At 42.7% G+C, this 26,129-nt stretch overlaps 1 protein-coding gene across 3 annotated transcripts in view; it reads left to right on the top strand.

The window, feature by feature from the left end:
• Positions 1-26,129, top strand: part of mast4 (microtubule associated serine/threonine kinase family member 4) — a 170,423-nt gene that overhangs the window by 23,872 nt on the left and 120,422 nt on the right. For all 3 annotated transcript variants that reach the window (XM_014137215.3, XM_082955476.1, XM_045691948.2), the window contains exons 2-3: positions 12,077-12,218; positions 15,813-15,937. In XM_014137215.3, the coding sequence (XP_013992690.1) occupies positions 12,077-12,218; positions 15,813-15,937 (267 nt within the window). The remainder of the gene's footprint in view (positions 1-12,076; positions 12,219-15,812; positions 15,938-26,129) is intronic.

Consider the following 26,129-nt stretch of genomic DNA (forward strand, 5'->3'; position numbering starts at 1 on the left):
AAACAGTAGCATTCCTTAAGATTCTGTTCAGAGGTTTGTGGTATACATCATCTACCAGATTAACATTTCAAAGTGGAGCGACAAATATGAGCAAACCAACAACCAGCACCATGTGAAATAGATGGAAGTTTAGGTCTAACAGAAGTTTAGGTCTAACAGAAGTTTAGGTCTAACAGAAGTTTAGGTCTAACAGAAGTTTAGGTCTAACAGAAGAAACTCTTCTGCTGCAGCAATCATTTGCATATAACATTCACGACCTCACCGTTGTCCAATTTTTTTTATTTAACCTTTATTTAACTAGGCAATTCAGTTAAGAACAAATTCTTATTTACAATGACGGCCTACACTGGCCAAACCATAACGACGCTGGGCCAATTGTGCGCCGCCCTATGTGATACAGCCCAGGATCGAACCAGGGTCTGTAGTGATGCCTCTAGCACTGCGATGCAGCGCCTTAGACCGCTGCACCTCTCCGGATGAAGACATGAGTATACTGATTAGCTGTTGAAAGCCCTCACAGTAAATGGCTTGTCTAAAGCACAGACAGAAAAAAATATCAAGAGCAGAGAACATAAGAGCGCCAAGACATACCTCAAAAACTGAAGAGAAGGGGGATCAGAAAAAGGAGAGGGAGAGAGTAAGAAAGGAGGAGAGAGAGAGGCCAAGATCGAGTCAATAATACAAAAAAACAAAAGGAAAGTGATTTGAACGACATGACATAAGACAGAAAGACATGCAGTACAGAAGGGGTTGGCTGAGATTATTGTTCTTTTAAACAGAGTCATCTTGACCTAGCAGGAGAGGAAACAGTTAAGCACTCTAAAGTCGATCAGAGAGGAGCAATGCTGCACATGGCAGAACAAACAGTGGAGCCAGCCCGGTACTTCCAACGTTGACCTTGACCACCTGAGCCTACAGAGAGAGACCGCATGCACAGCACTCAGACGGGTGTCCTTGTGTTTGCCCATTCAGATATTTATTATAACACTTCTTTCTCTAACTACAATTCCAGGAGCCCAGACACTGAACACACAGAGGATGGAGATATAAAAGGACAAACAGAGACAGAAGTAAAAGCAGAGATGAGCCATATTTAAAACAGGCAAAAAGGACAGTCTGTGCAGCTACCATATCCTCAGTCCTATTCCCCCACCTATCAGCAGTGACTGTCTGCATTGAACATTTGCTCAGCTTGCCTGAATAAATCAACTGCTCTCATAGACAAATAATATACTCCGGTGCTTATTCTTCTTAACTCTAAGGCTTTTTAATGTACTGTACTTTCTTGCCTTCCTCTTACAAGAGTACCTTGACCATCTAGTGAAGAAAAGCCTGTTTGTTTACAGTACTTTACTCATGATATCTGTTTTCTCAGTGAATGAACACCACTCCACAGCACTGACCACTGACCAGCAAAGAGACTTGCTATAGCCGACCTACAGACAGAACCAATACCATTCAGATCAAACATCACTGCAACACAATATCTAACAAAGTCACCTACCATTATCGTTGGCAGCCCCTTTTTCACATCAAGTATTGGCGAAGTCACTTCAGAATTCATCAGGCGCTCCGATGTGGCTGACAAAGCTCACTTCTATCAGATGTTGCAATTATCTAGGCTACCGCGAGTTCTACACAACCAATCTGACCACCAGACAAGGCATCCTTCATTTTCACATAAAAAAATATTCTGCTGCACAAAGGGCAAAAAAGGGGCTGTATTTACACCCTGAGATATTACATATTTGTCATAGAGGGGCTATAATTCCGTTTATTTGTAGTGTTTGCTTGTTAGGAAGATGTTATTAGTTCCTGTTGTTGTTGCTTAGACACAGTGAATCCCCCTGAATTAGGCTGCCTGTGTAAACGCTGCCTGTGGGGCCCATGCAGGATTCATACCCACCACAACCCTCGGGTGTATTTATTAGTCGCAGGCAGCTGCAAAACATTTGGTCTGTTGCAAACCATTTTGCAACGGAAACTGTTTACATACCTGAATTTGTCCAATTTAAAACCTTCATTTTCGTTGCAAAATGGGTTTGAAGTAAAGACTTGCAACAGACAAATCATTTTACCACAGAATCCGACAAATACACCCCTGGTGTTCACAGCGTGTTGAAACTCACTGAGCCATTCAAACCACATACTATACTTTCATCATTCCTAGACTTCGATTTTACAAGTGGTCAAAATGAAGCAATAGTCCTCATGTGCATAATAAACACATTGAATGATGATCAAGGGAACATAACAAAGCTGCCCATGACATTTCACTAGCAGAATCTGTACTAAAGTTCATGACAGCCAGTGAGATTGGTTGTTTCAGCCAAACACCAACGGGTGTATTTTTACTCTCAGACACATGGTTCAACTACACAATTGGCTTGAACGAAGAGGACATATTTTCTATAGCCAGGGCATCCTCCCTTCAAGATTGACAACACCCAGGGGGGTAATATGGCCAGAATACCGCTCCAACCGCAGCCCAACTCTGCTAGAAGATGAATACTCCCAAAAATCTAGGCAAAAGGGCACAAATGGTTGGCTGAAGAGCAACATTTCCTGCCATTCAGCAATATTTTCCAGCCAGTAGGCAAAACCACTTCAGAAATAGCGTTGTAAATGTGGATTTATTCCATAACTATCATTAAAAACAAAAAGGAACTTGGCCTAATGGCATATAAAGACAACATCTTCTTATCCCATTGAAACCCTCAATGATGATCACTGAAGGCCTTCAATCAAAATGATTAACCCAATGTTTCCGGACCAAGACAACACTCTCCTTGCTCTGCACTTGGGTACTTTGTTGGTTCGTCTTTGCTTTGGTTACTTGTTTTGGTTGAGTGGATCCTTGGGACTACGAAAACTTGGCATTTCAACCACTCAATATCCCACACATCCCAAGAGTAAGCCAGTGAGTACGCCAGTAATGAAATCATCAGGGCTACTGTGTGTGTCCCATATGGCATGCTATTCCCTAAATGGTGCACTACTTTTGACCAGAGCCCATGGGTGTTAGGGTGCCATTTGGGATACAGAAAAGGACATCTCCCTTTAACCAGAGTCCTCCATTAGGGCTGTGATTTCCATGACTTCAGCAACTCTGTGTCCCCTTCTCACATTCCCCTGGCTGGGCCATCTTCCATCTGATTCTGCACGGGAGGAGCTCTATGTGCCACACACAGAGACAGGCAGGCATAAACAAACATACATATTGTGCTTATAGCTATTCTGAGGCCAGTCAGACAGAGTTGGTGAGCCTGAGGAGCTGCCAGCCAGGTCTACTGCTGCTGCTGTCCCAACCCCCAGAATCGCCCCAGACTGACAGGCCACGGAAGCTGTAACATAAGAGCACACAGCACCGGCTACTACTGGATGGCCATGAGACGACTCTAACCCACAGGCTAACCACTGTCTAGGCACAACCTTACATGGTTCCCTGAAACCACTGCAGGCTAGCCATAACCCAACCCACAGTACTCACCATGCAACAGACAAACCACCTGTGGAAAAGAATGCAGCAGCACACACTTGCTTTAGCCTACAGTCACTTGGGTTCCGTCGGTCTGCACCTTGCAAATTCAGATGGCACTTAGGTTCCCCCTAAACCAGTCCTGACCAGCTTATAACCCTAGCCAACTGTTCCTCTACACAGCAGTCAACACACCCAGGGCAAACCTAATCCACAATATGTTATTTTTTTATTGTCACATACACCGGATAGGTGCATTCAAATGTGGTGCTTTATAGGGTCAGCCATAGTAGTACGGCGACCCTGGAGCAAATGGGGTTTAAGTGCCTTGCTCAAGGGCACAGACTAGTTTTTACCTTGTCGGCTCGGGTTTCCGAACCAGAGACCTTTTAGTTACTGGCCCAAAGCTCTAACCGCGAGGCTACCTGCCGCCTGCAATTCACCTACAACACCGACACGAGCAGAAAAGTGTTATCAACAATATCATCTCTCTCTCCCTGAAGTAATGAAGCGATTTTCAGTTCTGAAATCAGACTTATCACATTATCAGATAAAGCACGAGAGACAACCTTGTTCATTGAGCTGAAGTTATTGTAGCACTTTACACTCAGAGCATTGTTACTTCCTCCTCCCCAAAACCTATTTATTCTTACTCTCCCACGGCTTTTCATTTTGCCGCTCCCTCGCTTCATTAGTTGGATTATGTCAAAGTACTTCACTCATATCAGTAGTCACTCCACAGAGTCATTTCACACATGGAACAAAAGAACAAACACAGCAATTATCCTGCACAGCATATAAAAGAGCAGTTACACAATAATTACCCTGCAGTAAATGCTTGGGACAATTCTAACAATTATTACATCACCTCTGTTGTAAAACAAAAACCCAAGTGGCATGTAACAAAGAAAACAAAGTGGCAGCCTCATCTAACATGCCTAATGAGGTTTTCAGAAAGACTTAGGACTTAAACAACACTCCCTGTCTAAGGCAGACAAGATGGACGGATACTCAAAGATACACCAAGATAGGGTGCCTCACAGTAGGAACATGCCATGAATCAACCCACCAGTACAATGGCTGACATTTGGGTTGAACAGAGGACAAGGAAGAGAAATGGATGAGTAGCATTGCTGTGACTGCAGGCTCATCCGTTTTATTCACCTTCACACAATGCAAGCTAATAAACGCCTCCTTACCAGCCCAAGGGAACTCAGACAGACTTGTATTGGGCCGTAAAGGCACTAGAGGTCAAACTGCACTGAACTCCTTCCTTACAATAATAATAGCAACAATATTATTAGAGGGTTGCTTATATTCGTCCTGTTACACACAAGTGTGTAATGGATTTTTTTTGTTGCATATCCCAACAACCCCACTCTCAGGGGGGTAAGTGCCTTGCTCAAGTGCACAGCGACAGATTTTCCACCTCGTCTCTGGTATTCAAACCAGCGACCTTTCGGTTACCGACCCAACGCTCTAAACGAGGCTACCTGCAGCCTTCGGTCTTTGTTGACTGAAAAGTCACCATGTTTAAGACCTGCCTAAAATATAACTTCTCTTATGGAGTGTCGCCCCTCACATTCATGTGTGACACGGAACTGCATAGATGAACACGTCAACAACGTGTCATATGTCATAGGAGAATCTCCTGGAGAATTCCCTGGAGTCTAAGGTCCCTGTAGTGGGGACTATAACAAGGGGGTGAGGTTCTGGGAATGACGGGTGTTTACCATGGTGTTGTGTTACAGCCCTGTGTAGCCCCCAGCATCAGGACTTTAACAGGCCTTTTCGCTCTGCCATGCATACATACATAATATAGAGCCAAGTGTTTGGCTGCATGGATATCAGCAAAAAAGGAAGGGTGTCTGTTATTAGGCCATTTTTGTCAACCCACTTTGAATGGTACAATAGCTAGGTATTGTCTATACATTACCATTCAAAACTTTGGACACACCTACTCATTCAAGGGTTTTTCTTTATTTGTGCTATTTTATACATTGTGGATTAATAGTGAAAACATCAAAAATATGAAATAACATGGAATCATGTAGTAACCAAAAAAGTGTGAAACAAATCAAAATATATATTTGAGATTATTCAAAGTAGCCACCCTTTGCATTGATCATCAGCTCTTGGCATTCTCTCAACCAGCTTCATGAGGGAGTCACCTGGAATGCATTTCAATTAACAGGTGTGCCTTGTTAAGTGCCTTGTTAACATGCATGAAACCAAGGCTTTTACGGTTACAGAAGTCAACAAATGAGAGCACCTGGGGAGTAGGAGTGGAGCTAGGCACAGCAGGATTAACCTCTACATCACCAGAGGAGAAGTAGGATAAAGGTATGGCTAAAGGCTAAAAGAACTGGCCGTCTAGCACGTTCAGAACAGAGAGTAAAAGGAGCAGGTTTCTGGGCACGATAGCATAGATTCAAGGCATAATGTACAGACAAAGGTATGGTAGGAAGAGAGTACATTGGAGGTAAACCTAGGCATTACGTAATGATGAGAGATATAGTCTCTAGAGATGTTTAAACCAAGTGACGTCATCGCATATGTGGGAGGTGGAACAACGTGGTTGGTTAAGGCATATTGAGCAGGGCTAGAGGCTCTACAGTGAAATAAGACAGTAATCACTAACCAGGACTGTAATGGACAAGGCATATTGATATTAGGGCGAGGCATGTGTAGCCAAGTGATTGTATGGGTCCAGTGAGTGGTTGGGTTGGCTGGGGACACGGCGATTCAGACAGTTAGCAGGCCAGGGCTAGCAGTTAGCAGGCCGGGGCTAGCATAAGGGCCTTAGATGGACGTCCTCGTGCGGTGACGTCGATAGACCAGTCTTGGAATTAGTAGGGTTCGAAGTAGCAGAGGGGTCCAAGTCCAATTGGCAAAATGGGTATAGTGGTCCAAGAAACTGGCCGATGGATCAGCTAACAGTCCAAAATGCTCTAGATGGCTAGCAGGCCGTGGTAAGCAGAATGGGCCTTCAAGGGACGTTGCGCCTGAGGGGCCTGTTGGGATTTTCGGGCAGATTATCGGTATTCCAGTCGTGAAGGATTGGCGGGGTTCCGTGCCCCGTACCGGCAGTAGAAGGGGTCCGGATATTGTAGCCGAGGAGTGAGCTTCAGGAGTAGCCCAGGAGCCCTAGCCGGGAGATGGGCCTAGCATGGGCTAGCTCCAAGCTAGTTGGTGCTAGCTCCAGGACGGAAACGATAGCCAGAAGTAGTCAACCCGGGTTGCGGTTAGCTAGCTGCGATGATCCAGATGAAAAGGTTCAGAGTTTGTGGTAGGAAACCGTGGATATGGAGAGGAAAAATAGGTCCGTAATACTCTGGTTTGAAACGCGTTGGACAAACTGCCGAGAGCTTTCCGAGCTAAAGGTTAGCTGATTACCGCTAGCAGTGGTTTGCTATCTGATTGCTAGTAGGTAGTTAGCTGGCTAGCTTCAGTTGAGGTATTCCAGTTCGGAGGTAAATCGAAATACTTTAGAAAAAAACCAGATCCACGCCACATTGGGTGAGGCGGGTTGCAGGAGAGTATTTTGAAGTTGAGGTTTAGGGAAAATATTAAAAAGAACGCGAAGATAATATGTATACATGGGACAGGACAAAGACGTCTGACTGCTACGCCGTCTTGGATAAGAATGTTCTTGTATTTGTAAGTGTACATTTTTCATAAACCCTGTTTGATTAATATGTATGAAGTATGATATGACTTTTGCCATTCTATTGCTAATGAGCATTATTATTATTTATTATTTTATTTTCACAATTTATTAAACTAATGGGTCTGTAATCAGCAGTGGACTCTCCAGATTGTCCTGGTTTTAATAGAATTGAAATAACTTATTTATTTCAAGGGTTATGGATGTTTACGTTTCAAACTCCTGGCTATTGTCAGTCATCTTTTTCTCATACTGTAGCACAATGTTTATTATATAAATAGAAGTTGATCCAGTGGTCAGAATATGAATCATACACCGCCCCAATGCATTCTTGTTGTTTTATGACTCAATTTGTTTTTATTGAATTTAGCTGTACTCTGGAGCAGAAAGTCTGGCTGCAGCCCAATTATGACCTCATTAAATTTTACTGTGGTTGTTTAAAGTCCATCTGTTAAGTCTTATCTGCTTTTTCACCACTCTGCATATGGTTAATAATCAATAGGTAATGAATAGGGGATATTTCAATACTCACAATGGCGGAATGGCACCCAAATATTATTTTTCAGCCATATTTTATACACAAAAAAACAGCCTGTACTTCATTGTTTGTACGATATTGCTGCGGAAATAAATAGTAGCAATGCGCATGCAGAAACGGAATAAAGCACTTCATAGACCTACATCACAATATACAGAAATAATACAAAAATTCACAGTGGTCTTTTTATTGAATCGCATTACTTTTTCAAAACTTTAACTCTTAACCAGATACTAAACCAGGACTCTCCAACCCTGTTCCTGAAGAGCTACCCTCCTTTAGGTTAATTTACAAAGTCCATTGAGAACGCACAACGACTATACCACTTAGCTAAGCTAAGAATGACATGAATAATCAAGTCAATAAACGTTGGGTACCGTAAATTCTGGACTATAAGCCGCAACTTCTTTCCCAGCTTTGAACCTCGCGGTTTAAACAATGACGCGGCTAATATATGGATTTTTTCCCCCCAAAAAACACATTCTGTGACGTGCTCAGTTTTTTGGGCGGCATGAAGCTTTCATTAGACCAATGAAATTGCCAAACGGGTTAAGGTCAAACAACTTTTTTGTTTACTGTTTAGATTAAATCGAGCGCTCTCAAACTTCCCATCATTCTGATTACGGTAGTCATTTTGTCACCCTCATCATGGCAAAGACACGGAGAAATGCATATGATGCAGCTTTCAAGTTGAAGGCGATTGCTCTGGCTGTTGGAAAAGGAAATGGAGCTGCTGCACGGGAGCTTGGTCTTAATGAGTCGATGATAAGACGTTGGAAACAGCAGCGTGAGGAATTGACTCAGTGCAAAAAGACAACTAAAGCTTACTGCTAATTTTTTATTTTTTGTTACAAGCCGTGTTTCGTTAAAGCCTATTTATTTTTGTTACAAGCTGTGTTTCGTTAAAGCCTGTGTAAAGTTCATTTGTTTCAATGTACCGGTAGGCACCTGTGGCTTATTTATGTTCAAAATAAAAACATTTTTTTAATTCAGTGGGTGCGGCTTATATTCAGGTGCGCTTAATAGTCCGGAAATTACGGGAGTTAGTTATATAGCATATAGTTAATATACTGTTCAATGTATTAGTAGCCAAATATACTTTAGGTGTCTAGCTTATATACCGGTACATATTGCTGAAATGATATGCTATGCGGTTTGTAAGGATAGCGTGGCTAACAAATTGTCAGCCAACATAACCTGTGACTTATTTGAAAAGTCATTACTTTATTTCATTGCTCCACATTTTTTAAACAATTGTCATAATTAGTTAAAGCAACGAATTTGTATCCGCTCTCGTCAGACTTCTGCTGCATATTTTCCGCCATTTTCTTCAAATCTGAATTGCATTATGGGCCCTAAAAGCACGGAAATAGTGTGCACTGCTTGTTTACTCTGTATTTTGGCGAATGTCGTACGACATCCGGGAACTTTTGTCATACTAACTATATCCATACTTTGACCATTAAGCATACTACATACTCAATTTACGTCACAAATAGTGCGGTTAGTATCAGTATTGGAACAAAGCTCTAGTGTCTTGAGATGGGATAATAAGGCCCTATGTGTGTTTTAGCAATTATTGCCACCTAAAGGGTTAACAGCCTGGACAGCTTTGCGCACTCTTGGCATTCTCTCAACCAGCTTCACCTGGAATGCTTTTCCAACAGTCTTGAAGGAGTTCCCACATATGCTGAGCTTTTGTTGGCTGCTTTTCCTTCACTGCGTTCCAACTCATCCTAAACCATCTCAATTGGGTTGAGGTCGGGTGATTGGAGGCCAGGTCATCTGATGCAGCACTCCATCACTCTCCTCCTTGGTCAAATAGCTCTTACACAGCCTGGAGGTGTTGGGTCATTATCCTGTTGAAAAACAAATGATAGTCCCACCAAGCGCAAACCAGATGGGATGGCATATCGCTGCAGAATGCTTTGGTAGCCATGCTGGTCAAGTGTGCCTTGAATTCTAAATAAATCACTGACACTGTCACCCAGCAAAGTACCATCACACCGCCTCCTCCATGCTTTACGGTGGGAACCACACATGCAGAGGTCATCCGGTCAACTACTATGCATCTCACAAAGACATGGCGGTTGGAACCAAAAATCTCAGATTTGCACTCATCAGGCCAAAGGATAGATTTCCACCGGCTAATGTCCATTGCTCGTGTTTCTTGACCCAAGCAAGTCTCTTCTTCTTATTGGTGTTGTTTAATAGTGGATTTTTTTCAGCAATTCGCCCATGAAGGCCAGATTCACGCAGACTCCTCTGAACAGTTGAGATGTGTCTGTTACTTGAACTTTGATGCACTTATTTGGGCTGCAATTTCTGAGGCTGGTAAACTCTAATGAACTTATCCTCTTTAGTAGCGGTAACTCTGGGTCTTCCTTTCCGCTGGCGTTCCTCATGAGAGCCAGTTTCATCATAGAGCTTGATGGTTTTTGCGGCTGCACTTGAAGAAACTTTCAAAGTTATTGAAATGTTCCGTCTTCACTGACCTTCATGTCTTAAAGTAATGATGGACTGTTTGTCTTTGCTTATTTGTGCTGTTCTTGACATAGCCCTATTTGGTAAAAGACAATCATTATCTTCTGTATATTACCCCTACCTTGTCACAACACAACTGAAGGAAAGAAATCCCCCAAATTAACTTTAACAAGGCACACCTGTTCATTGCAATGCGTTCTAGGTGACTACCTCATGAAGCTGGTTCAGAGAATACCAAGAGTGTTTAAAGCTGTCATCAAGGCAAAGGGTGGCTGCTTTGAAGAAGAATCTCAAATAAAATATATTTAACACTTGGTTTTGCTTACTACATGATTCCATGTGTTATTTCATAGTTTTGATGTCTTCAATATTATTCTACAATGTAGAAAATAGTACAAATAAAGAAAAACCCTTGAATGAGTAGGTGTCCAAACGTTTGACTGGTACTGTATTTTTCAATACTTCTATAGGCTACTGTATCAATCATTCATTTGTTCATGTCATCACACAGCATACGAGTCCTTCATGATTTGAAATGCAATCAAGCATTTTAGTTTTAAAATAAAGCAAGTCTTGAATAATTAGCTTAAACAAATGAACTGTACCTTTTCGGGAAATTGCATTCATGAATGAATGTGACTGTTTAGTTTTTGCTGTAATAAAGGTTTAACAAAATGTTTTTTACAACATTCTGGTATGCTTATAATTTATTTAGTGTTTACATTTGTTCCAAGCAGTTAGAAAAATGGTATTGTAATCTAACAGCACCTGCTTGGCACACGGAATATGCACGCAGCGCTTGTTCCTTACCTTCTTTTTCTTGATCTCCAGTATTTTCCATAACTATCAAATGTATTCCTCACATCTAACTCCACTTTACCTAGGTATTTTTTACATATATAGACACACCCTATGTGTTTTAATAAAATCAACTATATGTACTGAGCTTGTCTGATGCTTTAAGCTTACGGTTTGATGAAATAAGACGAATGCCTCGGATGCCAGAGATCTAGTTAACCAGAAGGAACAACCTGAACCAACTATTCTTCTCCCGCTCCTGCTGGATTTAGTAGATTCTGCCATTATTCTCCTGAAGTTGCTGGTAATAGGCTACATGAGGAGTCGGCAGCCTTTCTCATGTGGAATGCCAATTTATCTTACCATTTTCTACTGATCTGAGTGCCAGTTTTGGATTTCGTATGCACATTTTCGTGGAACAGTTTAATTGAATTTGTCTTCATAGCTTTAAATTATTGTCATGTGGTTAATCAACATTCTATCCAAATCCTAAACGAAAATGATATAAACCTAACTTCTGTTGCCAACTATGTAAAAAGTCTACATGGTCGACCAAGATTTTATTTTTGTCGGGGACAGCCCTTCTTCATGTAGCAGTCATTATGCTATAGAAAATTAACACAGGACTCAACAGTCTCTCAAGCCCATGTGCTAGTGATTAGCCAGCTAATTTCTATATTTCAAGTTTAGCCAACTTGGGTCTATTTGCTAGTTAATAAGGTTGAATTGAAGGTGAAAACACCCTTCTGTCTGTCTCCAACTGTTGGAAAAGCATGTTAGCCTGTCCACATTGTTCAGATGTTGAAATCAAGTGGCCTACCTTATTGAGAATGAGTTGCCAATTCCTTATTGTTTTATGCTGTTTTATGCAAAGGAGAAAAGACCAAAAATACAACATGAGAACAAGTGGACATAAACGCTCATAAAAACGAAAAATAACAAAACCTTGATTCTTGCGATACAGGCATTTGGAACGTCACTCAAACATACATTCAAATTAATCAAATGAATTTGATATATCACCCAGCTCTTGCCATAACCCACCAGTGTGGTTCTTGATCCACCATTTGGGATGCATTGAACTAACCTAACATCCTTTTCTCTCCTGCAGTTGGATAACATCCTGTACCCTCCGTCCATGCCCTTCCGCAAGTCCAGTAACCCTGAGGTGATCCTCGCCCTCAAGTTTAAGAGGCAGCTCAGTGAGGACGGCAACAACCTCCGCAGGGGAAGCCTGGGAGGCGCTCTCACAGGTAACAATCATATCTGCCCTGCAGGTGCACACACACACAAATGCAAGCATATATACACACACACACATATGCAAACATGTACTCATGCACGCAGGCACACACACACACACACCCACACACACACACACACACACACACACACACACACACACACACACACACACACACACACACACACACACACGAGCACTCTGACCATTTCCCAGTGAATTAGATATGAACGGTGAGCCATACAATGTGTTTTGTTCGGTTGTTTGGCTAATAATGCAGTGAGGAGTGAACTGGGGCTGTGCTCTGACCGGGACACTAAGTAGGGATTTCCTCTCCTGGCTGGTGTGTAATGAGTACTGGGGAGGAAGTCATTTCACTGAGAGGAAGAAAGGATCACCATTTTCCTCCCTGTCTGTCATCCGGTCCCCCCCCAGGCTTTAGAGTAAGGCACCGGATGCCATGGGGAGGGGACATGTCTTAGAACAGCAGGGCATACTGTAGCATAATACTTTTCAGCGGGAAACAAAAATCTGTGTTCTTAGTGGACAAGGTCAGGTTGTGCCTCCCAGTTTTGAAAATATTTCTCCCTACTGAACAGGACCCAGGTAGAGAAGCAGATGTGTGTCCTAAGTCTGTGATGAGGTAGATAACTGTTGAAGAGGGACAAGGCATTCATGGACATGTCCAACTAAAACAATTGGTGACTAGTTATGGTAGGCAGTCTGAAAGACACACACACACACACACACACAATCCGTTTACAAAATGATGTTGCGTGGTTTAATAACAGGAGAGAAACAAACCCCTACCTGAAGTTTTCTCAAGATAAGTGCTTTTGTGCTGTGAGGTCACCATTCATGGAGATGGGTGAAAATCCCCTTCAGCATCACATCTCCATCGGCCTCTTTTGAAATGCACGAGGCAAGGCCCATTTGAAAGGCAGGACATTTTGGTAACGCAAGGCTCATGCATGTGTAATGCGCCTAGGCTTACTGTAGAGTCTTGTCGCACAGTGCTCAATAGCCTCTCTTCATGAGCCAGGCTATTATACTCGTGAAAAGCGATTGGGAGAGTAAAGGAGATGGAACATATGGGTATTTCGACAGATGGGAAAGGCTAAATAGTTGTTTGAGTTGAGTGTAAAGCATGATGCCTGAAGTGTAGGACAACCACGTCACACACACTAATGTAAACGCATGCGCACACACACACACACACAATAGGCAAACAGGACATTGTACGTTTCACCATGGTATTACCTACACTTGTTGGTTGTGACTTTAGCTGAATAGCTTCTCAGGGAGGTGTTGACGCTTGTTTTTGACGTTTCATTTGAACTCATCTGTTGCTCTCGTTTCCATCGCCTCATCATTTGCAAATTTTAGGCACCCATTTCATGCGCCCATTTTATTTCATTTTGTCTTCACAGCACTGTTGAGTGCAGACAATTTGATCAGTGCCAGCATGGCAGACAGAACCAACATAATAAGACACATTTGCTACTTCAGCCACATATTTCAAATCCCAAATTAGACAAAGGCGCTTCTCTGTAAGTGGTTGAATTGTTACTTGTCACAGCGGTGTGCATCATGTTTGCAAGGTCTATCAAATGTGATCAGACTCATTTCACCCATCTGATTGCGTCCTACTTAAAGGGACGATCGGGCATTTTAGCTAGCTGTCTGAGTTGGCACGATTCGTCAGTGTTCATGTTTGGCTAGGTCTTTCTTGGGCTGTAGACTAAAGCATATCAGGTGACGTGTTTACCAAGAGTATCTAAATGCTGTGAGTGTGAAAGGGAACGCTATGCACTCTATCGCTGTCTGACTGGCTTCAATGGGCTTAGACTATATGTTGAACAACATGGAACAATTTGTATTTCTATTTTATTTTAGGTCATCAAATTCCAGTCCTTTTGAAGGCAACACCTGCTGACATTGTCCCCCTGGCATTTTTGTGATCAGCTAATGTTATTTATTTGCTAGAGTCCACACACCTTCTTACCAAGGTCTCAATCAGTCTGTGATCAAAAGGCAAGATCAAGGACCAAACCCCATCTTACACCACGGTCCCCCAGGACCAGACCCAGTTTACACCACGGTCCCCCAGGGCTAGACCCAGTTTACACCCCCCCCCCCCCCTCCGGCGAGGTGAGCGGAGTGTCTCCCTCCCTTCTACCCACTCCTCCCTTTCACTCCTCCACTCTGCCAGGACTGTTAATCCTCCAATCTTGGCCGCTGATTTGCCGTGCTTCCTTCAACAGGAAATGGAAATAAAGGGGATGATGAGAGGAGCCCGGAGGGTTACACACAATTCCAGGGAGATGCTTTTCGAGTTACTGCCAGGAGCCTCAATGACATAAGACCTAGTGTGACACGATAATCCAGACTACAAGCGCGCACAGACACACAGACACACACGTTATTTGGGCTCTACACTGCGTAGCCGATTCCATAACCGAATAAAATGTGGTTGACAGTAAACTTACCACCTATGGACCTACTGCCATCTAGCTACTGTTACTGGGAGAGAACTCTGGGAAATAAATTTATGAAAGGAGAAAATATTTGCCCCTGAAATTATGTATTTATTCAGAGCTTGTTAATCTTAGGATTCTATTTATCAAACATCTCTTCAACATGCCCTTGCTCAGACACCATCTCCTCCTTTTTTATTTAATCATTTATTAATCTATGGGATTATTTTCTTGTTTGAGGTATACTATAATAAAACAATGTGTGTGTATGTGTATCTATCCATCTATCTATCGTAAATCAGTGTAAAAGTATCCTTCCTGTATTATAGCCTTCTATGAATATATAATCTGTGTCTTCGTGCAAGTTCAGGTATGCCTCGTGGTTGTGCAATGTTTGTAGCGTCACTAATCTCATAAGTGGATTGACTTTTACTGCTGCCTCATTTACCCCCCGTGAGCCTACTCTGTTTTAAGGAGAGGAGAAAGACTAGATTAGTTCATTTCTGTGAAGCACTCAGTGATAATGTAATTTGTTTTTGTTTGACCTTGCATTTATTATCCGTTCACATGGGCAAATGGTTGTGAGTAGGCCACAGGTATCCTCGTAGCGTGAATGTATCCTTGGCTTCTAGAAAAAAAAAATGTTTTACACCCAAAATAAAATCATGAACATTTTTCTGTTTCTCCCTGACTGTCTTGTTTTTATTTGGGTCATTGTTAGTTCTCAAAGATTGTCTTGTTTAAAACAATATAGCTCCATAAATCTTTTCTACATACTGGTTTTAGTAGAAGTTTACACTGAGAACTTTTTACCATCCTGAAATTATTATTAAAAAAAAATTCAATATTTTTGGGAGTGGCGGCAACGCTGCTGAATGAATATAGAGGAAACACTGGTTGTCTGTCTTGTCCTACAGGAAAAGTATCTTCTCTCTCTAGATGAACTACTGTTGTGTGTCTTGTCCTACAGGAAAAGTATCATCTCTCTATAGATGAACTACTGGTGTGTGTCTTGTCCTACAGGAAAAGTATCATCTCTCTAGATGAACTACTGTTGTCTGTCTTGTCCTACAGGAAAAGTATCTTCTCTCTATAGATGAACTACTGTTGTGTGTCTTGTCCTACAGGAAAGTACCTGCTGCCCTATGTGTCCCCCCAGCAGGCATGGCAGACCCCCTCAGAGACCTCCAACCTGGTGCGGATGTGCTCCACCACCCTGGGGAAGTCCGCACCCTCACTCACCTCTAGTCTGGTGAGTACTTATGGGTCATGGCATCCCATGATTCCTCTTCCTCACTCTGTCCCCCCATGCTTTGATGTTGAGACCAGGATATTGTTAATCAGGTATTTGATTGCTGTATTTATCAGAAGTTTTTTGGCATACAAGCCATTCAGCATTTCAGTACAATGAATACACAGCATCTGAATGTCAATCAGTAAAAATGGCAAACAAATTGTTATTTTACCTTCATATCAAGGTTCTATTTTGTCAGAGCCTTAGTATTCAGGCCCTTAACGTTCCACAATCAACGCGCACTTAAAGATGATTCCAGAAAAAGAGAAAATCAAGGTGATTCTGTGAAGTGGTTTTAAAGGAGATCCGTCTGAGGTGTTGATTGTAGCAGAGATGGACTAATCCCTCAGTCTGAAATGACCTCGGTCACCAGTGACTAGTCTCACTTCGACCTTCAGCGTCAACGAACCTTTAAGTCAGATATCACCCATCTCGCCTGTGTCCTTTCAGATAACAAAACGATAGCCAACCCGGTTTTACTTTTAATGGGAAAGGATGTCATTCCTGTCCCATTTCGAACGAGTGAGAAGTCATTGGAAGTTGAAGCTAAGCCAATTCTGTCCAGATATGAGTCACTCAGTCCAGCCCAGGGGTTTTATCTGTTTGTATTTTCACTTGGACAAATGAAAATATATACAGCCTCGACATTGCTTTCCAACGAAGGTGCATAAACAAGGGAGAAACCAGAAATTTGAAATACAGTTTTCATTAACTCTTGGATACAATGGAAGTCGGGCAGAAAAATACTTACAATATTTATTAAAACCATGTGTTTCAGAGTACATCTTTCATTAGTGTTTTCCCAAGTCATGTCTTGTCATAAGATTTGCTTTCATCTGAATGTGGAGATTCAGAGAAGGCCCATCTGTGTGGATGTTTCTGTAAACCAAACAATTTATAGCATTACAGCTGTTTGTATCTGAGAAAATATTGAACGTGCTGAATGTTTCTCAACACTGGGGGGCGCCAGTGTGCTGTTTGGAGTTTGCCAACAGACATTCATTGTTTGAGGTGCATGCATATCAGAGCCTTGATGAACACATGGGTCTTTGTGAATGAGATTCAATGTGCTTCGTCAATATACAGTGTTATATGGGCACATGAAAAACAAACAAGTATTCTCAATGTATATTAATTGAAAGAGTATTCATACAGTATTTGAGTATTTGACACAGGGATGCATTAACATCCTGTACACATGCCTGATCTTGGCTTTTCCCATACACAATCTAACAAATAATCAATGACAACAAGATATTGAGTAAATGTTCAACAGGACTTTACCCAAAGACACAGAACCCGTAAGAACCCAAAGACCTAGAACCCACTAAAGATCTCATGGCAGCGATCACCCTCGTTGCTGTGAAAAATAATATGTTCTCAGTCAACTTACCTGGTAAAATAATTGTCAATAAAAATACAAAAGATCACAGTATGGTCAATGTTTGGTCCTCATAGTGTTTCCCCAATCCTGGTTTTTGGGGAACCAACAGCTTAATCATCAGTCAATCAGTTGAATCATTTGGGTTAGTGCTGGTTTGGTAAACTGTCATAATATCAGGTCCCCATCATATCTGTTCCCCATCATATCATGATATCAGATCCCCATTAATATCAGGTCTCCAATGCGTCTGGTCTCCATGAAGTTTCCATGAGGTCATGCCCCCTCCCCAGAGGTGAGTGTGGAGTGGTGGGTGAAGAGCCTCCCTGGAGACTGCCACGTCTTAATAGATTCTCCTCAGACCCCATTTAGTAAGGACTGATTGAAATCAATGATTGCTGAGGCCTGGGTCAATGCAGCACAAACAGAATGTCATTATACAGGGCTGAGAGAAGAGCCGCATTGTTTCTCATTGGTAGCTAGTTTTTGTGTGCGTATTCTGAGAGTATTTGTGCGTGCGCCGGTTTACGTGGTTATCTTTTGTATGTGTGTATGAGTATTTGTGTGCATGTTGAGGGTTGTATGTCTGCATGTTAGTAGGTATGTATTTGTATAACTGTGTCAGAGTATCTGTGTTGTCTGATTGGTATGTAGCTTGGTGTATCAGTCCACGGCACGACTGATGGTAATGTTTATCCTTATCGGTCTGTTTTCATGCCTCTGTCTCCCTAGCCCCCCAGAAGAAATGAAATGCTGCTCCCCACTGCTTACACAGTCTGGTGTGGACGTGTCGAATCCTTGATGCATGGCCACATCCTAATAGCATCTTTTAGAGTGGATAGTACTGTAGTAAATTCTCTGGTGAACGCCATCTCTAGAGTCGTGGTATTATTTTGTCAGGAAAGTGGGTGCATAATAGATGCTGGTGATTCATATTTGACCTTGAGAAAACAGTCTCTGTATACAGTACTGTCGTCAGGGACAGTTTTTATTTTTGTGTTTGTCAGGGACCATGCCCAACTTGTTACACCTGAGATGGCTTTCTGTGGGACCAGATGATTGTGGATCATTACTACAGAATTCCAGATCACAATGTCTGAAAAGTAGGAAATATTATTAACCAGGTTGCTATTGGTAAATCAAAAGTGTGCTCAATGACTTACTTGTATTGTAAGAGGTATATTAGAATATGCATTCTCAGTCGGCAGGTATCCTGAGTTTTGGGACTTGAATCACAGTTTAAAAACTAATCCGTCTCGTATGAAAAGCTGGCTTTGTTCCATGAAATTAAACATTTCACTGCAGCATTGGGCTGTTTAGCCCCAGGGACCATGTTACACTATTTTTATATATGAAAAAACACATTAGCCTTCTCATAATCCTCTTCTGTTCTTTTGGAAGATCCTGTCAGGGCTGCCCATGTCAGCTTTATATGTATCCAATCTCTATATAGGCTTTGGCCCATGGATCTCATGCTGAAATATAATATTCTTAGGAGAATACAAATTATCATTAGAATTATTAATTCAATCATATATTTTTTTTCTCTCTCAGTTTTGTTCGCTGAACCGGTTCCAACTCCTGCTTCAAACTCCAATGACCCTTTTGAGATATATATATTTATTTGAGAAACCAAAATCAGAACCATGAACGCAAGTAATCTATACTGTCCCGGAACAGAACGGTTATTTTCAGAGCATGGGAACCGGTTAATGTTTTACGTTGTGGGCATTTTTTCCTTCAGCCCTACACAAAACGCAAACAAATTACCTATTCAAAGCCCTCTCTGTCACTCAAACTGTCTGCCTGCCAGAAAATATTTGCCTGTGTGTATGCCAGGGTTTCCGTTAAGTAACGTGACCGGGAAGATTTCAATTTACCAGGCATTGGAGAATTTTGCCGGACGTTCAGAACCGACCTGGCGCAGCCAGCACCATCAGTAAATTCGTGATATTGGCCAAATGAGCCACATTTACATGTCCTTAAACCACCTATAACAAAAACACTTTCTTCTGTTTCGATGTGTAGAATATGCAAAACTTTATGGCCAATTATTTTTGTTTTCTGTTCTCCTAAAACAATACAGTATGTTTACATCACTGTTCAGCTGTCAGAGATTTGAGCACTAAATGCATCAGGGCTTTGGATGCATAGGCCTATAGGCTTAGGCGTCCACTGTATACAGTGGAATGTATCATTCCATGAGACTGACCAGGTAAATCCAGGTGAAAGCTATGATCCCTTATTGATGTTACTTGCTAAATCCACTTCAATCTGTGTAGATGAATGGGAGGAGACAGGTTAAAGAAGGATTTTTAAACAGTGAAACAATTGAGACATGGATTGTGGATGTGTACCATTCAGAGGGTGAATGGGCAGTATTTGAACGGGGTATGGTAGTAGGTGCCAGGCGCACTGGTTTGAGTGTGTCAAAACTGAAACGCTGCTGGGTTTTTGAAGCGCAGCAGTTTCCCGTGTGTATCAAGAATGTTCCAAGAATTGTCCTGTTGAAAAACAAATGATACTCCCATTAACTTCAGAATTGGTGGTTCCCCTGCGGGACGGTTGAGCTAATGTAGGCTAATGTGATTAGTATGAGGTTGTAAGTAACAAGAACATTTCTCAGGACATAGACATATCTCTGATATTGGCAGAAAGCTTCAATTCTTGTTAATCTAACTGCACTGTCCAATTTACAGTGGCATGGTATTCTTTCACTGTAATGGCTATTGTTTGAGAAGAGTGCACAGTTTTGAACATGAAAAGTTACTAAAACAAATTAGGCACATTTGGGCTGTCTTGATCCCAAATTTTGAACAGAAATGCAATGGTTCATTGGATCATACTAAAACTTTGTACATACACTGCTGCCATCTAGTGGCCAATATCTAAATTGCACCTGGGCTGGAATAATACATTATGGCCTTTCTCTCGCATTTCAAAGCTGGTACAAAAAATATATATATATATTCTTCTTTGTATTATCTTTTACCAGATCTAATGTTATTCTCCTACATTCCTTTCACATTTACAGAAACGTCAAAGTGTTTCCTTTCAAATGGTATCAAGACAATGCATATCCTAGCTTCAGGGCCTGAGCAACAGGCAGTTAGATTTGGGTATGTCATTTTAGGCAAAAATTGAAAGAAAGGGGCCGATCCTTAAGAGGTGAAGCTCTACTCTGCATCTCATAACGACACGGCGGTTGAAACCAAAAATCTCACATTTGGACTCATCACACCAAAGGACAGATTTCCACCGGTCTGCTGTCCATTGCTTGTGTTTCTTGGCCCAAGCAAATCTCTTCTTGTTATTGGTGTCCTTTAGTAGTGGTTTCTTTGCAGCAATTCAACAATGAAGGCCTGATTCCCGCGGTCTCCTCTGAACAGTTGATGTGTCTTACTTGACCTCTGAAGCATTTATTTGGGCTGCAATATCTGGTTAACTCTAATGAACTTATCTTCTGCAGAGGTAACTCTTGGTCTTCCTTTCCTGTGTCGGTCCTCATGAGAGCCAGTTTCATTATTGCACTTGATGGTTTTTGAGACTGTACTTGAAGAAACTTTCAAAGTTCTTGACACTTTCCGTATTGACTGACCTTCATGTCTTAAAGTAATGATGGACTGTCATTTCTCTTTGCTTATTTGAGCTGTTCTTGCCGTAATATGGACTTGGTCTTTTACCAAATAGCCCTATCTTCAGTATACAACCCCTACCTTGAGTATACAACCTGTAGCTCAGTTGGTAGAACTGTAGCCTTCCCTGTAGCTCAGTTGGTAGAGCATGGTGTTTGCAACACCAGGGTTGTGGGTTCGATTCCCACGGGGGGCCAGCACAGAAAAAAAATGTATGAAATGTATGCATTTACTACTGTAAGTCGCTCTGGATAAGAGCGTCTGCTAAATGACTAAAATGTAAATGTAACAACCCCTACCTTGTCACAACACTGATTGTCTCAAACCTATTAAGAAGGAAAAATTCCACAAATTAACTTTTAACAAGGCACACGTGTTAATTTAAATTAATTCTAGGTGACTACCTCATGAAGCGGGTTGAGAGAATGCGAAGAGTTTGGAAAGCGGTCATCAGGTGTTATGTAATAATTTTGATGTCTTCACTATCATTCTACAATGTAAAAATAAAGAAAAACCATTGAATGAGTGTCCAAACATTTGACTGGTTGTATGTGTGTTTACACATAAACCCAGCAAAAAAAGAAACTTCCCTTTTTCAGACCCTGTCTTTGAAAGACAATTCGTAAAAATCCAAATAACTTCACAGATCTTCATTGTAAAGGGTTTAAACACTGTTTCCCATGCTTGTTCAATTAACCATAAATAATTAATAACGACCGTTCCACAGGTGCATGTTTAAGACACTTACAGACGGTAGGCAATTAAGGTCACACTTATGAAAACTTAGGACACTAAAGAGGCCTTTCTACTGACTCTGAAAAACACCAAAAGAAAGATGCCCTGGGTCCCTGCTCATCTGCGTGAAAGTGCCTTAGGCATGCTGCAAGGAGGCAATGGGACTGCAGATGTGGCCTGAACAATAAATTGCACTGTCCGTACTGTGAGACGCCTAAGACAGTGCTACAGGGAGACAGAACGGACAGCTAATTGTCCTCGCAGTGGCAGACCACGTTTAACAACACCTGCGTACGATCGGTACATACGAACATCACACCAGTGGGACAACTGCCCAAGTTACACCAGGAATGCACATTCCCTCCATCAGTGCTCAGACTGTCCTCAATAGGCTGAGAGAGGCTGGACTGATGGCTTGTAGGCCTGTTGTTAGGCAGGTCCTCACCGGACATCACCGGCAACAACGTCGCCTATAGGCACAAACCCACCGTCGCTGGACCAGACAGGACTGGCAAAAAGTGCTCTTCACTGACGAGTCGCGGTTTGGTCTCACCAGGGGTGAACTTACCAACATTACGACCAGAAATACGACTTTCCCCAAGCGGATCCACTGTTTGCACCACCACCCAGGACAATGGATCGGATCCCAGTAGGCGACCCAAAACAACAGTGCCGCAGAAGGGGCAGACGGAGTGGTCTTTTGGTCAGGCTCCGTAGACGGGCACATCGCTCACCGCTCCCGAGTGGACATTGGCTAGTAGTATAATCTCTTGACAACAAGATAGATGAAATTCGAGCAAGGTTTGCCTTCCAGAGAGACATCAAAGATTGTAACATTCTCTGTTTCACGGAAACATGGCTCACTCGCGGGTACGTTATCAGTCGGTACAGCCACCCGGTTTCTTCACGCATCGCGCAGACCGAAACAAACATCTCTCTGGTAAGAAGGGCGGGGGTGTATGCCTTATGATTAACGAGTTGTGGTGTGATCATAACATACAGGAACTCAAGTCCTTTTGTTCATCTGACCTATAATTCCTTAAAATCAAATGCCGACCGCATTATCTACCAAGAGATTTCGCTTCGATTATAATCACAGCCGTGTATATCCCCCCCAAGCAGACACCTCGACGTACCTGAAAGTACTTCATTGGACTCTATGTAAACTGGAAACCCACATCCTGCTGCATTTATTGTAGCTGGGGATTTTAACAAAGCAAATCTGAAAACAAGGCTCCCTAAATTAGCATATTGAATGTGCTACCCGGGCTGGCAGCATTCTGGATCATTGCTACTAACTTCCGCGACGCATACAAAGCCCTCCCTCGCTCTCCTTTCGGCAAATCTGACCACGACTCAATTTTGTTGCGCCCAGCCTATAGACAGAAACTAAAACAGGAAACGCCCGTGCTCAGGTCTGTTCAACGCTGGTCCGACCAATCTGATTCCACACTTCAAGATTACTTCGATCACGTGGACTGGGATATGTTCCGGATAGCCTCAGACAACAACATTGATGTATACGCTGATTTGGTGAGCGAGTCTATTAGCAAGTGCATCGGTGATGTTGTACCCACGGTGACTATTAAAACCTTCCCCAACCAGAAACCGTGGATTGATGGCAGCATTTACGCAAAACTGAATTACTGCTTTTAATCATGGCAAGGCGACCGGAAACATGACCGAATACAGTGTAGCTATTCCCGCCGCAAGGCAATAAAACAAGCTAAGCGTCAGTATAGAGACAAAGTGGAGTCGCAATTCAACGGCTCAGACACGAGACGTATGTGGCAGGGTCTACAGTCAATAACGGATTATAAAAAGAAAACCAGCCCCGTCGCGGACAACGACGTCTTGCTCCCAGACAAACTAAACTTCTTTGCTCACTTTGAGGACAGTACAGTGCCACTCTCACGGCCCGCTACCAACACCTGCAGGCTCTCCTTCACCGCAGCCAACGTGAGTAAAACATTTAAACGTGTTAACCCTCGCAAGGCTGCCGGCCCAGACGGCATCCCTAGCCGCGTCCTCAGAGCATGCGCAGACCAGCTGGCTGGTGTTTATGGACATATTCAATCAATCCCTATCCCAGTCTGCTGTTCCCACATGCTTCAAGAGGGCCACCATTGTTCCTGATCCCAAGAAGACTAAGGTAACTGAGCTAATTGACTATTTTCCATTAGCATGCCCTTCCGTCATCATGAAGTGCTTTGAGAGACAAGCCAAGGATCAAGTCACCTCCACCCTACCTGACACCCTAGACCATCTCCAATTTGCTTACTGCCCCAATAGGTCTACAGACGACGCAATCGCAATCACACTGCACACTGCCCTAACCCATCTGGACAAGAGGAATACCTATGTAAGAATGCTGTTCATTGACTACAGCTCAGCATTCAACACCATAATACCCTCCAAACTCGTCATTAAGCTCGAGACCCTGGGTCTCGACCCCGCCCTGTGCAACTAGTGTCCTGCACTTTCTGACGGGCCGCCCCCAGGTGGTGAGGGTAGGAAACAGCATCTCCACCCCGCTGATCCTCAATACTGGGACCCCACAAGGGTGCGTTCTCAGCCCTCTCCTGTACTCCCTGTTCACCCATGACTGTGTGGCCATGCACGCCTCCAACTCAATCAAGTTTGCAGACGACGCTACTGTGTTAGGCTTGATTACCTCAGGAGGCTGAAGAAATTTGGCTTGTCACCAAAAACACTCACAAACCTTTACAGATGCACAATCGAGAGCATCCTGTCGGGCTGTATCACCACCTGGTATGGCAACTGCTCCGCCCGCAACCGTAAGGCTCTCCAGAGGGTAATGAGGTCTGCACAACGCATCACCGGGGGCAAATTACCTGCCCTCCAGGACACCTACACCACCCGATGTCACAGGAAGGCCAAAAAGATCATCAAGGACAACAACCACCCGAGCCACTGCCTGTTCACCATGCTATCATCCAGAAGGCAAGGTCAGTACAGGTACATCAAAGCTGGGACCAAGAGACTGAAAAACAGTTTCTATCTCAAGGCCATCAGAATGTTAAAAAGCCTTCACTAACATTGAGTGGCTGCTGCCAACATACTGACATACTAGCCACTTTAATAATTAATCTCATATGTATATACTGTACTCTATACCATCTACTGCATCTTGCCTGTGCCGTTCGGCCGTCGCTCATCCATATATTTATATGTACATATTCTTATTCATTCCTTTACTCTTGTGTGTGTATAAGGTAGTTTGTGGTGAAATTGTTAGATTACTTGTTAGATATTACTGCATGGTCGGAACTAGAAGCACAAGCATTTCGCTACGCTCGCCTTAACATCTGCTAACCATGTTGTATGTGACCATTAAAACCTGATTTGATTTGGGTGATGGTCGGATTCACGTTTATCGTTGAATGAATGAGCGTTACACCAAGGCCTGTAGTCTGGAGGTGGAGGGCACGTCATGGTCTGGGGCGGTGTGTCACAGCATCATCACACTGAGCTTGCTGTCATTGCAGGCAATCTCAACGCTTTGCGTTACAGGGAAGACATCCTCCTCCCTCATGTGGTACCCTTCCTGCAGGCTCATCCTGACATGACCCTCCAGCATGACAATGCAACCACCCATACTGCTTGTTCTGTGTGATTTCCTGCAAGCTCGGAATGTCAGTGTTCTACCATGGTCAGCGACGAGCCCGGATCTTATTCCCATTGAGCACGTCTGGGACCTGTTGGATCGGAGGGTGAGGGCTAGGGCCATTCTCCCCCCCAGAAATGTCCGGGAACTTGCAGGTGCCTTGGTGGAAGAGTGTGGTAACATCTCACAGCAAGAACTGGCAAATCTGGTGCAGTCCATGAGGAGAAGATGCATTGCAGTACTTAATGCAGCAGGTGGCCACACCAGATACTGACTGTTACTTTTGATTTTGACCCCCCCCTTTGTTCAGGGACACATTATTCAATTTCTGTTAGTCACATGTCTGTCGAACTTGTTCAGTTTGTCTCAGTTGTTGAATCTTGTTATGTTCATACAAATATTTACACATGTTAAGTTTGCTGAAAATAAACGCAGATGACAGTGAGAGGACATACATACAGTTGAAGTCGGAAGTTTACATACACCTTAGCCAAATACATTTAAACTCAGATTTTCACAATTCCTGACATTTAATCCTAGTAAAAATTCCCTGACTTACATCAGTTAGGATCACCACTTTATTTTAAGAATGTGAATGTCAGAGTAATAGAACAGTGAATTATTCATTTCAGCTTTTATTTCATCACATTCCCAGTGGGTCAGAAGTTTACATACAGTCAATTAGTATTTGGTAGCTTTGCCTTTAAATTGTTTAACTTGGGTCAAACATTTTGGGTAGCCTTCCACAAGCTTCCCACAATAAGTTGGGTG

Source organism: Salmo salar, chromosome 01 (genome assembly GCF_965601325.2).
Source record: "Salmo salar chromosome 01, fSalSal1, whole genome shotgun sequence".
Classification (NCBI taxonomy): Eukaryota; Metazoa; Chordata; class Actinopteri; order Salmoniformes; family Salmonidae; genus Salmo; species Salmo salar.